The sequence below is a fragment of the Ochotona curzoniae genome, unplaced genomic scaffold, assembly GCF_017591425.1.
Source record: "Ochotona curzoniae isolate NIBS_2020 unplaced genomic scaffold, NIBS_Ocur_1.0 scaffold_1037, whole genome shotgun sequence".
Taxonomy (NCBI): Eukaryota; Metazoa; Chordata; class Mammalia; order Lagomorpha; family Ochotonidae; genus Ochotona; species Ochotona curzoniae.
In genome coordinates, this window is record NW_024467083.1 from 17,106,623 (window position 1) to 17,120,300 (window position 13,678).

The following is a 13,678-nucleotide window of genomic DNA, read 5'->3' on the forward strand; positions in this document are numbered from 1 at the left end:
TTCTTTAATGTAAGTTAGGACATAGGTTTATTTTAAAATAAATACTTGATTTTAAGAGGTCTTTTCCCCATCCCCATCCCCCAGTAAGCATTTTATGTTGCTATTCCTTAGGTTTTGGATGTCTTCTGTCAAGCAGCATCTTCCTAAACTGTGTAATAAATAAAATATGGGGGTGGGGGTTGGTAGGTCGGGTTGTCTGGCAATTTGTTTTTCTCTAAGCCTCCGTTGGCTTGGGCTGAGCTAGTACTTCAGCCGATTTCTCCATTTCTCTGCTTTGGCAAGATCTTCTGCAATTGTTCTAATCATTTGATCGGTAGTTTTTTTCAAAATGCTTGCTGTCTTTAGAGCGTGATCCAAAGCTGAGTTTAAAATCTATAGAAGAAAAGTCCACACATTTCAGTTACATAAATCTACCACTACTTCTCTTCACCGAGTTCCCTCATTATTAAACACTGCCAGGTGGAACTGGTGAAGTGTTGTGTTTCCCACAGTTTATTTTGTTGTTCAGGTCTGGTTGCCTAGGAAACTAGACTGCGATGGAATATATCCGTGAGAGAAGGGAACAGAAAAAAGGGGGGAGCACAACACGTTGCTGATGAGCATGAGTCAGAGGATGAGGTCAGCAACCTGCTGGGCAGTTTGCCAGCTGCAGAGAAAGAAAAGAAAGGGAAAAGCTCTTAGGTGGCCGTAACCATGGGAACCCAGGGATGAGTGCACGGGCAGGCATGTGTCCACATGTTTGAAAGTGGCCTGGGTGATTGGAGCTAATGAGGAAAACAGGAAACTGCCCTCACGCCCGTCTCTGGAGCAGGTGCCCATGTGCCAAGCCTGGGCTGGGGAATCCTGGAGCTGACGCCCCACCTACCCAATACTGGCTGCAGGAAATGTCCCGTGGAGTTCGGGAATCATTGAAAGCAGGTGGTAGCTAAGTCATGCCTTTTGGATGTGGCTGACACAAATTTGTTTTTCAGCCTTTTCTGTTTCCCCTGCACCTGAGACGTCTTAAGCATCTTCTTCTGGGCTCATCAAGCCCCAACTTGGGAGCTGCAAGGACCCTGGAGGTTCTCCCCCAACACGCTCACCTTGGATTCCGTGTCTTTGGCGGTACTGAGATCACACAGGGATTTGCTCCCTGATATCTTGCAGGACTGGACGGGGCGTAAGGGAGAGGCGGGGTTTGGGCTGGAGGCCGAAAGGGGCTGCAGATTTTTTCTGGAAGGCAAAAGCACATGGATCCTGAGTGGTGCCCCAGCTGGCACCAGCTAGGTACTAGTTCCCAGTGTGTGTACTGTGGCTGGGGGTGCTCTTAGTTGGAGAGGGCTTAGCTGGAAACCCTGTTACTGTGACCTTGAGGGCATCTCTTCCTGGGCTTTGTCCCCAGTTCCTTTGGTACAGAAAGGGGAGAAGCTCCAATGTGAGTTTTATTCAGTTTCCATTTTTTTGAGACCACCCATCTACCCTGTATATTTATAGACAAATTATGCACAAAACTGCCAGTTGCCGACAACATTGGGTCAAGTTTGTGCTAGCACCAGTGAACATTTGCTGCCAAGAGGTGCCAGCAATAGGAAAAATAAATAAATAGCAGCAGTACTCCTTTAAGGGAACAGGCTCCTATAGACCACTACACTGAAATTATTCTCTCTGTAGCAGTTGTACACTAGTTTGTCCTGCAGGCTGGCTTATCACATGGGCTCCATACTCCAGGCAAGTCCGCATCATGTGCAAATACTGAGGCAGAACTCTGGGAAGTGAGTGGCAACGCCAGAGTGAGAAGGGCAGGTCTCTGGCATCCCCCCACCACCTTTCTGTAGCCAGCCACCACTTGGCACAGCAGCATCAACAGCCACCGCTAGCTGAGCGCAGAACACATGAGCTGACTACCATCCCGAGTGCTTTCCATGCCTTCACTCAGTCCTCAGTGAGTCTGGCATTAGCATTCCTGATTTACATGCAAGGAGTGGAGCCATAGAGAGGGTCAATAGCCTGCCCAAGGACACAGATCCAAGGTGTGCACTCCAGAGGTCACAGCTGCTGGATTCAGAGAGCAGGTCTGATTACAGATCCTGACCTGTAGCTGTTTAGCCACGCCATTGGCTCTGCCTATTAAACAGTCCCATGACACACAGACTTCTCTCTTTCCAGCTCAGCAGCCAAGTCTCCCTGGTCACACCTGGATTATTACACTAGCCTCCTTACTTGGCTTCAATGCACCATCTGGGATTCCTTGAATCCATGCTACCTCTCTCAGTAGCTAGAGTGATCTTGTAAAATACTTAACTTTGTTTTCTGCAAATTCATGGATGACTTCGTTTCCTATGATTCCCAAGAGTTTCATCCTGTTTCCTGGATCTAACATACTCCTGTATCATGTGGTCTTGCCTACCCCGCCAGCCTCACCTTGCCAGGCACATCTTACCCCTGCCCGTCTCTGCCCACGTCCCAGTCCCCGTTCCGGTCCCTGCCCCTGCCCCGATCCCCATTCCTGTCCCTGTCCTTGCCCCTGCCTCCTCTGGGCTCCAGCCACACTGGCCCAGGGCCTTCCCATGCCGGAGCACTCCTAAGCAGGTGCATTCTTCCCTCCTCTCTCCGTGAGCCCTTGTGGTTCACTCATTCATCCTCACTCATGGGAGCTTAGCCCTTGAACCTCCAAGTGAGGTCGGCCTCCCCATGCGTCCCTTCCCCACCCCAGATTCTTGGCTCTCACAGTCTGGATCCCTGAGGGCAAGGACGGCTACTGAGGCTACTGACGTGGTCCTCTTCCTTCTCGTGTCCTCATTAGCATATCCCTGAACCCAACCAGTGGGGGCTGATTCCATTAGGAGCAGAAAATGGTTTAGAGAATACTCACTTCCCAGGTGTGGGTGCCTGTTCATTGGGAATGGATTTAGGATTCACTTTCTGGGAACAGATCCATTTTGATTTTGAGCAAGCTGAAAAAAGTTTGGTATGATTAACCTCAGAACATCTGCAATGAGTACCAGCAAGCACATGGCTGTGCTTTTCAGCATGAATCAGTTGACAAAATGTTCAAAGACACATAAGAAAGAGAACACAGAAAGTAACTTTCTATTACATATTTCTGAATTTAGAAAAAGAGATTCAGCTTTAAATATATATATATGTATATATATATATATATATATATTTTTTTTTTATTGGAAAGGCAGAGATATAGAAACCAAAGGAGAGACAGAGAATCAGAGAAAGATCTTCCATCTGCTAGTTCACTCCCCAAATAGCGGCAGTGGTTGGGGCTGTGCCAGGCCAAACCCAGCAGCTTCTTCTGGGTCTCTCATGCAGATGAAGTGTCCAAGGCTTTGAGCCATCCTCTGCTGCTTTCTCAGGCCACAGGTGGAGAGCTGGATGGGAAGTGGAATAGTCGGGATACAAACCAATGCTCTTAAGGGATGCTAGCACCGTAGTTAGAGAATTAACCTGATACAGCAGCCCTGAGAATCAACCTCTAAGAGGAGTTTAGGTGCTCCTTGGGTGCTCGCTGTGTGACCTGGGCATGCTGTCTAATTTCTCTGAGCTTGAGTATTTCACCTAGCAATTGGAGGGAAAACAGCTTCCAAGAAGCTGGGCCGAGTGTATTCCTGAAACCCCTGCCAGCTTCAGGAGCAGGAATTCCAAGAGTCCGCAACTAACAGTTTAGTTACTGAGATAGGAAATAAAGACTCAGAAGAGAGGCAAGGGGCGCCTAGGAAGAAAAGCAGATAGGCAGGAAGGCGAGAGAACCGAGGCACAGCCCACAACGCAGCCTTCTGTCTCACTCAGGCCTCTCCCCACATCCTGCTCTCTTCATCCTCTTCTGTTCCCCCGCCAAGGCTCCTACCCCACTCCCTGGCATCCAGAAGCTGGCTTCACTGCCCCACAGGCGGACCCTGCCAGGGGTCCTGGAGGAGACTGTCCCCCAGGCACAGAAAGCAGGACAGGAGCCAGGGGGTGCACATTCAGTTCTGCCACCACCACCTTGAGGCACAATGAGTTCAGTTGCATCTTCAGGTCTACAATTCTGGGACCAAATGCACCATCTCCCCATCCACAGCTATGGCTCCAGCGTGTGAAGCAGCAGTCCCCTGCTTGCTCCCATCGGCTCTGGCCACCGGAGGGCTCCTTTGTAACACTGAGGAGACGCTCCACTTGTGTTGGCCAGTGGCGTTCAAGATCACGTTTCACATGACTCAGCTGGCAGTCCTCAGCTGTATACTAGAGGAAGAGGTCACACCAGATGCTGACCCAAGGCCATAGCAAGGAAACCTGCCCTGGGGCTTCCGGTCGTCTTAGAGACTGTCCATTTAAAAGAGTCTCTAATCAGAGGAGTGGGCAGCCGAGGCCAACCTTCTCCCTGGTGCCCAGCTTAGAGAGGGAGAGGAAGCGCTCGGAAGGCCCCCAGCGGAGAGCCAGGGAGACTGCTGAGGGTCCAGCAATAACTGCTGCCTCCCCCTTCCTGTTCCTGTGGCACACACTATCTTGTGTTCAGTACTTCACACATTTTGCCTTTGCTCTTTCTTATTTGGATGTAAGTTCCTGTACTCAAATGATCAGAAACTCCTTGGGAACCAGAAGCCATGCCTTAGCCATCTATAAATAAATGATGGTCAGAACCTGTGTTGTGATGTCTTTTGGACGTTCATGTCCCGGCTGCTCCACTTCTGATCCAGCTCCCTACTAATGTGCCTGGGAAAGCAGCAGAAGATGGCCCATGTGCTTGGGCCCCTACATCTCCATGGAAACCCGGATGGAGCTCCTGGCTTCTGCCCTCAGCCTGGCAGAGCCCCAGCCACTGCAAACATCTGGGGAACGAACCAGTGGATGTAAGTAAGATCGATCTCTCAATGTCTCTCACTCTCTCGTTCTGTTTTATTAATAATGAAGTTTTGATTTTTTTTTCACAAAGCAAAATTCTGCTTTAGTTATTGGGAATCAGATGTCTCAAGTCCATTTCTCTGCATCTGATGCTGAGGAAGGACATACTGAAAGTTTTCATCACCCTTGAGCCTAACAACGGGGGCACTTACTGAGGCCGTCATTTATTCAACAAGCATAACTTGTCTCCAGCTTGCCCTGGTGTGGCCCCAAGGGACTCCCTAAGACCTTCATCCCTGGGATCTCACAGTCCCTCCTGCCACCCAGATGGAGGGATGAGGAAATGTCCTGAGATGAATGCAGGAGACCTGGGAAGCAGTCAGGGAGGGCAGAACTTCCCCCACGGAAGTGGGGACCTCCGTCCCATGTGCCTTCTACCCCTAGGGAGACTGGGGCTGAGCCAGATGGGATCCAGCAGGAGATGGACTTACGTGATGAAGAACGGGGCTGGAATAGCATGCTCCCTTCACTCTGATTCAGGTAGCTCTGCCCTGGGCTGTTGTATCTGTAAAGAAATTCTAAGGAGAGAAGATCATAGAACATGCTGGTGAGTGCTGGGAGCCACACGGCTGCCCACACACAGGCCCACCCAAGGTCTCACCTTTAGGTGGTCGCTTAGGACCCTGAGTGCTGCCGCCATCCTCACATCTGGTGCTCTGCGGTCCAGCATAAGAATCAGAACAGAAGCTGGGACCTGTAACAGACCCACCCCACCCCAACCCCAACCGAGCCCAAGTTATACAGAGCAAGTGGGAGCTTCTTGGTTAGTCACAAAACTGGATGTGGAGAACAGTGTTCTAATGGTGCTAGGTGGATAGATATCAGGCTCTAGAAGACCAGCTTGGGAAGTGGTACCCAGCACATACAGGTCCTTGGTGGTCTGCCTGGTGGCAGATCTGTGACTGGCCCACTGACTTATGAGAGCAGCTTGTACTGGTAGCTGTTCTTGCTTGAGCACATCTACATTCTTGCTGTGGCTAAGAGCTTATGGTTCACCATGCAGGCAATTGAAAACCTGGTTTTCCTCCATGCAACCTTCATAAGCCCCCCTGGGAATACCCGAGTCACCACGTTGGCCTCACGGCCTCTGAGAGGCTGGCAGCATTAGAGTGTGGATGCAGAGGTGGGTCTCAGGCCTGCTGGGCAGGACCTCAGACTGCAGAAAGCCAGAGCATAGGAGCAGGAGATGGGGCAGGCCAGTGTGGAAGCTGGGACCACGACCAGAGTGAGGCTGCAGGCTGAGGTGAGGCTCCTATTGGCTCCAAGGGTCACCGGTGTGACCATAAACATGGGTACATTCTCCTGGAAAGGTGAGTGTGAGCTGGAGGTAGTGATTCATTTCTTTTTTTGTTTGTTTGTTTTTAAGATTTATTTTTATTGGAAAATCAGATATAAAGAGGAGAGACAGAAAGGAAGATCTTCAGTTCACTGATTCACTCCCCAAGTGGCCACAACAGCCAGAGCTGAGCCAATCCACAGCTAAGAGCCAGGAGCCAGGAAGTTTCTTTCTGGGTCTCCCACACAAGTGCAGGGTCCCAAGGCTTTGGGCCGTCCTCGACTGCTTTCCCAGGCCACAAGCAGGGAGCTGGATAGGAAGTGGGGCCGCTGGCATTAGAACCATATAGAATCCTGGTGTATGCAAAGCGAGGACTTTAGCCACTAGGCTACCATGCCGGGCCCATGACTCATTTCTAACACATAGCAGAAAGGATGGTGAATGACTCCCAAAACTAGCCCATAAAAGACATGGAAGCTGGACCAGTGGGGGAGCATGGCAAGCTAATCCTCCCTCTGCAGTGCCAGTATCCCATATATGGATGCCAGTTTGTGTCCCTGCTGCTCTACTTCCAATCCAATTGACAGCTTGTGGCCTTGGAAATCAGCAGGAGAGGCCCAAAGCCTTGGACATGCACCACATGGGAGACCCAGAAGAAGCTCCTGGCTCTTGGTTTTAGGCCAGCCCACCTCTGCTCTGGCCATTGCGGCCATCGGAGACTGAACCAGTAGATGGAGGATCTTTCTATCTCTCCCTGTCTCTCTCTGTAACCCTGACTTTCTAGTAAAAAATGAACAAATCTTTAAAAAAAATACAAATGCACCAATTTTAAAAAAGGAAAGACATGGAAGCTTCCATCTTGTGCTCACTCTATCCCTCCCTCTCTCCTTCTTTCTCTTGGAGCACCGGCTCTGCTATGTCAGAATGCTGAGCAAGCAGCCCACTTGACAAGGAGCTGAGCCCACTTGCCAGTGGCTGTGGGAACGAATCCCACTGCAAGCAGATCCTCCAGCTCCACTCTAACTTGGAGCTCCCCACAGTCCTGGTGAGCATCCTGAAGGCGGCCTCAGAAGAGATCCCAGGCTGGAAGCGCCCAGTGCCCAGGCTCCTGGCCCACAGAATCAGAGAGAAACCATGTTCATCACGTTGGAGCTGTGAGTTCCAGAAGGTTTCATTTCTCCCCTCCCCACCCCCTACCCCACCCCACAATAGACAACTAATCCATGGCAAGTCACTTCATTTCTCAGAACCTTCATTTCCTTATCATTAGGTAAGGACAATTAATTTCTTTCTTATAGGGGTGTTAGATAAGTTAAGTGATACACACTATGTGAATAGTTCTCTCTTTTTTAACCCTTATATTTATTTGAAAGGCAGAATTACAGAGCTCCTAGCTTTAGACCAGCCCAGCTCTGGCCATCGCAGCCATTTCCAAGCAGCCATTTCCAAATAGCCCAAATGGCTGCGATGGCCAGAGCAGGGCTGGTCTAAAGCCAGGAGCCAGGAGCTTCTTCTACAACTCCCATGTGTCTACAAGGTCCCAAACACCTGGGCCATCCTCTGATGGTTTCCCGAGCACATTAACAGAGAGCTAGATGGAAAGTGGAGCAGCCGAGATTCAAACTGGTATCTCTATGGGATGCCAGTGCTGTGGGTGCTGGCTTTACCCACTAGGTCACAACACTGGTCTCAGTTATCTAACTTTTTATTTCAGATCCCTCTTGCTCTCTTACAACAAGGTCTCTCCAGTGCTCTTGGCTATGTGGTTTTCATCTACCTATGTGTTACACACCATTTTCTATGGCTGAGGGCCATTTGGGCCCCTCCTCTGCCTTTCAAATAAAAAAATAAGAATCTTTCAAAAATGGTAACAAATCCATTTTATACTAACAAAATAACATGTTTCTAATGAAGACTATAATTTCTAAAGCAAGAAAAAAAAAGTAGTGAAGAGAGTGACACTGCATATGCTTGGGCAAAAATCTCAAATGTGGCTGAACAAGGTCGCTGGATTCTGTAACTGCATCTCCACCAGTGCGCTGCAGGGGGGCCCCTCGTGCAAACACCCATCTGGAGAAGGAGGGCTGTCAGAGCACCCCAGGGGTCTCTGGTAAGCCTAGTATTATGATGACGACTTGCAGCTGCTATCTGTCCAGCAGCCAGCTAACACTACAGGTGACTTAATGGAATGCCCAGTGGGAGCCGGCTTCAGGTGACAGGCGGCGTGAGGGGCAGCAGGCTGCCGGCTCTGGGCCTCACCGATCAGCTGGGGATGGGGCTCTGTGCTGGCAGGGCAGCTGAGGAACTGCCTGCGAAAACAGCCCCCTGACCCCACTTCCTCTTCCCCCAGGACAGTTCTGTCAGGAGCTTTTCTCTGCTCAAACTTCTTCTACATTTTAAAAATTATTTTTAATTTAACAGATTTCTTTATGTATTTGAAAGGCAGAGTTAGAGAGAGATCATTCACCTTTTGGTTCGCTCCCCACATGGCTGCAGAGGCCATGGCTGGGCCAGGCCAACACCAAGAGCCAGGAGCTTCATCTGGGTCTCCCATGGGGGTGCAGGGCCCAGCACAAGGGCCGTCCTCTGCTGCTTTCCCAGGTGCATTAGCAGACAGCTGGATCGGAAGTGGAGCAGCCAGGACTAGAACTGGAGTCCATGTGGGATGCTACCATTGCAGGTAGTGGCTTAACATCTTTTGCCAGCCCCTGCTTAAGCTTATCACTGAAAGTCCCTGAATTCCATACACTGGTGCTTTGAGGGCCTCCTCCCATGTCCTTCTTCTGTGACACACCAAGAGAGAAGTTCACAACCCCGATGGAGCAGCAGATAACCCCTGGCTGCTGGATGAGCCATGTTGGAAGGATGCAGACCAAAAGACCTGAGGAATTGCCAGGGTCCCAGATAGTTGGTACACTCAGCCAGGAACAGGTGTTGGCACTTCACGACACTTGACCTCATCTTATTGCATCTACTCAATAAAATCAAAAGGCTATGCAGTTCCCAGCGTAAGGTCAGGCTTTTAGTGGGCTGCTGGCCCAAGCACCCACAGTCTAGTACCCTCCACTCACTGAGGGCCGAGTCCCGACGCAGCAGGACCTTCTTGCAATCATCAGCAGCAGGTCCTCCACAGCTGATCCTTCTGTGGCTTTTCTTCTCCATCTTTTGCTTCCTACAAGAGGTAGAGATGGTCCCACGAACTTTCAGTACATTTCAAATCAAGTTATGGAATGCATTGGTGCACTGAATGGTTAAATGTCTGTGTCAGTGCTTTAAAGGAGGTGGAAGGCCAAGCTGCCTGCCTGGTTGGGGGCTTCCCCATAAAAAGGGGCACCAGCCCAATTTTGCTTGATAGGAACTTACTTACAAAACAAAATAATGTTGGATTCCACAGAGGATAATTTCTAATAATCAGAATGTACTCAAATTAGAAATGTATGGAATTCTCAACGTTTGGACCGTCCCCATACTCATGCCTCAGAATCTGTCCTGATCACATCAAGAAACCTCATTACCCATCAGTACAGGGGTCTCTTGGCTTCGGCTCTAGACTGGGGTGCCGCCGTGAATGCGGTGTAAAGAGCTTGTGGAGTTAGTAGCTGAATCCGGCCACCAGGGGGCATCAGAAGAAGCCACTGCACTTGGCATTGGTGGGGAGACTTCCTGTGCCTGTGGCTGCAGTCTCTTGGTCTCATAGGGATCCTAACTCCTTCCAAGGAACTCTCACTCACACAGTTCCTGAGCTCGTGCCCAGCCTCTGGGATACACCAAGAGCCCCCGGGGGAAAGCTGCTCATTCTTAGAGCCGATGGCCTGGTGCCCCAGACAGCCTGGCACGAACCAGCTGGAGGCATTGCCTAGCGATCGCACGCCTGCCCGGCCTCGCCCAGGCCTGCTGCTGGTGAACACAGGACAGCGCCTGAGCTTTCAGGGGTGGAGGGGGATGCTTAGGAGCCAGACCCCTTCCCGGTGGTGAAACAGCATGCTTTCCCCCTGAGTCACACAGTTCCTCACACCTCATTTTCTGTCTCCACCCTCCGCCACTGGGGCAAGTGAGCATCTGCTGGGCAGCAAGGGGAAGGCGGCTCCCTACAGCAAGCGGGGCCAGCAACACGGAGCCAGGCTTTTCCTGCACTAAAGGGACAACCCAGGGAAGATCCTGCAGAGAGGACACTTCTCCACGCCATAGGTTAGCTACAGAGCTTTGCCTCCGAAATGTCACACACGGATCAGCAGTTTACAATATTTACATACACATACATATAAAATGTTACATGTAATTACGTGTTATGTATATTATAAACATTGTAATTCTATATGCTACATATATTATGAATGTATAACATGTATGTGTATTATATAGATATATGGTGTTATATATAATTAGTACAGTATTAATATAAATATAATATAGTATTATACAATATAAAATATTATATATTTTTATATGTAAATATAGTATTAGCATAAAATATATAAATGTTCTATATTATCAATACATTCTAGTAGTACTATACTAATATTATATAATGCCACATATTAGTATTATAGATATTATTTGCCTACACAAACATCACAGCTTGCAAATATCCTGAAAACCCCAAGAAGTGATTTGCATCAGGAGAAATCTACTCCAATGGGGAGAAATGCAGTCCACCCTTCAGTACCTAATTCCCCAAGAATTCCATTCCCGGGCCAGACTTCCCCCTGCCCTCCTGTCAGACCTGATCTGACACTCAGGGGCGCTTTCTTTGCTGCGTGGTCCTTCATCAAAGAACACATTCAGCCGGTAACACCGGTCCCCATGCGGGGACTTAACGTGGTTTCGTCGGCAAGGGGATGGAAATGAGCATTCAGTAACAATGTTTAATCAAAATGTTCTCTAAACGCCAAGATGTTTTTATTATGCTTAATGAGACCTCAAACCTCAAACGCCTCCATGTTGGAGATTCTAATTCGCTCAGAGAAGCACCTGCTTAGTGCCTCCGATTTTAGAGATGAACAGAACTTGTGATGGGCGGGGTGGTTGCAGGAATGGTCCCCGCCAGATGACACGGGCATTTTTAGCACAAACTCCACACGGTTTCTTTTTTTAGGCGTGGAGGGATGGTAGGACACTGAGAAAGAGTACCTGCCCACGGACTGGATGCCTTCTAACCAGAAGCTTCCGCCCTTCCCACTCGGACACCTGCTTCTGTCAGAGCCCGTTATGTACAAACAACAGTGGGCGTGCTGGGCAGTGCGCTCCTCCCTGTGCCATAACTTTCTGAAGCTCCGGCCCCAGTCCACAGTGAGCAGGGCAGGTGGCGCGGCCTGGGCAGACTTCAGGGGAGAGCAGAGAGGGTGGGAGCAGCAGCTCAGCCCTGGTGCGGGTGGGTGGTGCCCATAGTCACGGTAGGGATCATGTCTGTCCAGTGTCCCTCCAACCTCCACTCCCACCCTCACCCCGGGTCTCCAGCAGCCAGGAACCCTCACCATTCCAGCAGCCGGTGGCGGCAGAAGGCGCATCTGGAGCTGAATGGCAGGATCTCTGCTCCGTCGTGCCGAGCTGAAGGGCCTCTGGGGAGCTCCTGTACAACAGAGCACACACACAGGTGGGGCTGCAATGATACAGGGCACTTCAGCCTAGCCCCACCAGGCCCCTTTCATAGCAGGGTGATCCCACTCCTGCCTCCACCGTCGCCCTCTCCGTGGAGTCTGGGCCTCCCATGGTCACTGGGTTGGAGTCAGAAAGCTTCAACCTCCCTCCCCACCACTGGTTTCTACCCTTCTCTAGGGCACACAGGGTACAATACATTCCCCTTTCTTCTTTGAGTAAATTTCTCAAACCACTTCCTGTTCCACCAGCAAACGAGCAGAGTATCAGCACAGCCACTTTTGCACATTCAACCCAGAGTTAGCGCACAGGGACTGTCCGCACCCCGTCACACCCCTGGACTCAGGGTCCACCCCACCCACAGTGTCTCTGACTCTGATCTTGGCCTGATGTGAGCAGAAGATTAATGAGCACTTCCCACCATCGCAAACAATGCCGGCACAGACACGTGGGCACGCATGCTTCTTTCATCTTTTCAATGACTTTCCCAAGAAAACATCTAGGCCAGAGGCTGCGAGCATGTCCGTGGGATGACACATGTGGCCAAGCAGCTTCCCAACCAAAGCTGCGGGGATGGCACAGTCACCTATGATGTGGACAGCTCAGGTGGGGCGGGCATTCCTTGCTTGGCATCAAGACCTAACACTTGAACTTGCTATGGTTCATTGAGAGGGCAGGCACTTGTCCTAGCTAGCATTTACAGTGAGATCTGTATTTTTCCATGATTCTTTCCTCTTTGCAGTGTTTCCCACTCGGGCCTTTTAGTTCATATCCTCTGTCCTTTCAAGGGGGCGGGTGGCAATTGCAGCACGTTCGTCTTCATTTGTGCCATGTGTTTCTCATACAGTCTATTACTTCCCACCACCCGGGCACTTGTTTCCCATGAACAGTGAGTAAGCTGAGGCTCAGAGAACGGAAGCGACAGGACAAGGCCATGAGGAGTCAATGGTGGAGCTGGGCTTGGGGCCTTCACTCATGTCTGTTCTTCACCACCATTCTGCTCCTTGGTGCCTTTGGAAGAGCACCTGGGATGACAATAGCTCAACACTCAGTCTTCATGTGCTCTACTTCTCAGTTGTCTGCCCTTAAAAAAAATTGACTGGGTTCGCATTTTGCACATAGCTAAGGAACATAGGGAAGTAAGTTGAATTTCACAAATGGCCAAGCACAGGGTAAGATAATGGGATTCCAGTTTTCACTTACCATTTTACTATCCTAAGGGTGGCCTCAAGCAGGAGACACTGGTGTTCTTTGTGTACGAAATAGGCCTAGACACTGGGACCACCTGTCCAAAGGCCAACTCACTTGAATTTCCAAAATGCACCAGTTGGACTGCTACCTGCAGCTCTTGTTTTTATCCTGAGGAAACAATTGACTATGGACAAAAGTTTGTGTATACAATAATGCTACCTGAAGCCAAAAGAACTGGAAAAAACCAAGTGTCCATTGCTAAGAGGACTATCTAAAAGAACTAGGGTACATCTTCCGTGGGATAAAATACAATGCAATCACTGCAAAGGTTTATTCTAAGTAATGAAGAGAGAGACCTGCAATATAATCTTAAGTTAAAAAACAGCAGCCTGAGGTCCAATACTGCTATGGCATAACTGATTAAACTGACACCTGCCATCCTGGCATCCTGTATGGGTACTGGTTCCAGTCCAGCTACTTCACTTGCAATCCAGCTCCCTGCTGATGACCTGGGAGAGCAGTGGAAGATGCCCCAAGTGCACAGACCTCGGCAACCCTGTGGGAGTCTGGGATGAATCTCTTAGCTTCAGCCTGGTCCAGCCCTGGCTGTTACAGTCAGCTGGAGACTGAACTAGCAGGGGCTAGATCTCTCTAACTCTGACCCTCAATTCAATAAAAATAATTTAAAAAAAAATCATAAGGGTCTGGTGTGGTAGCCTAGCAGCTAAAGTCCTCACCTTGCAT

At 49.8% G+C, this 13,678-nt stretch overlaps 1 protein-coding gene and 1 long non-coding RNA gene across 2 annotated transcripts in view; one reads left to right on the top strand and one right to left on the bottom strand.

Moving 5' to 3' along the window:
• The window catches only part of AKNAD1 (AKNA domain containing 1), a 35,333-nt gene continuing 21,655 nt past the window's right edge, over positions 1-13,678 (bottom strand). The window contains exons 6-11 of the mRNA XM_040999026.1: positions 11,623-11,717; positions 9,220-9,320; positions 5,739-5,856; positions 2,852-2,968; positions 1,083-1,212; positions 1-372 (exon numbers count right to left, since the gene is read on the bottom strand). Coding sequence (XP_040854960.1) covers positions 241-372; positions 1,083-1,212; positions 2,852-2,968; positions 5,739-5,856; positions 9,220-9,320; positions 11,623-11,717 — 693 coding nt within the window. The 3' untranslated portion in view covers positions 1-240. The remainder of the gene's footprint in view (positions 373-1,082; positions 1,213-2,851; positions 2,969-5,738; positions 5,857-9,219; positions 9,321-11,622; positions 11,718-13,678) is intronic.
• LOC121168786 lies at positions 4,782-5,674 on the top strand. Its single transcript, XR_005885750.1, has 2 exons — positions 4,782-4,820; positions 5,257-5,674. It is a non-coding gene; the product is annotated as an uncharacterized LOC121168786 (long non-coding RNA).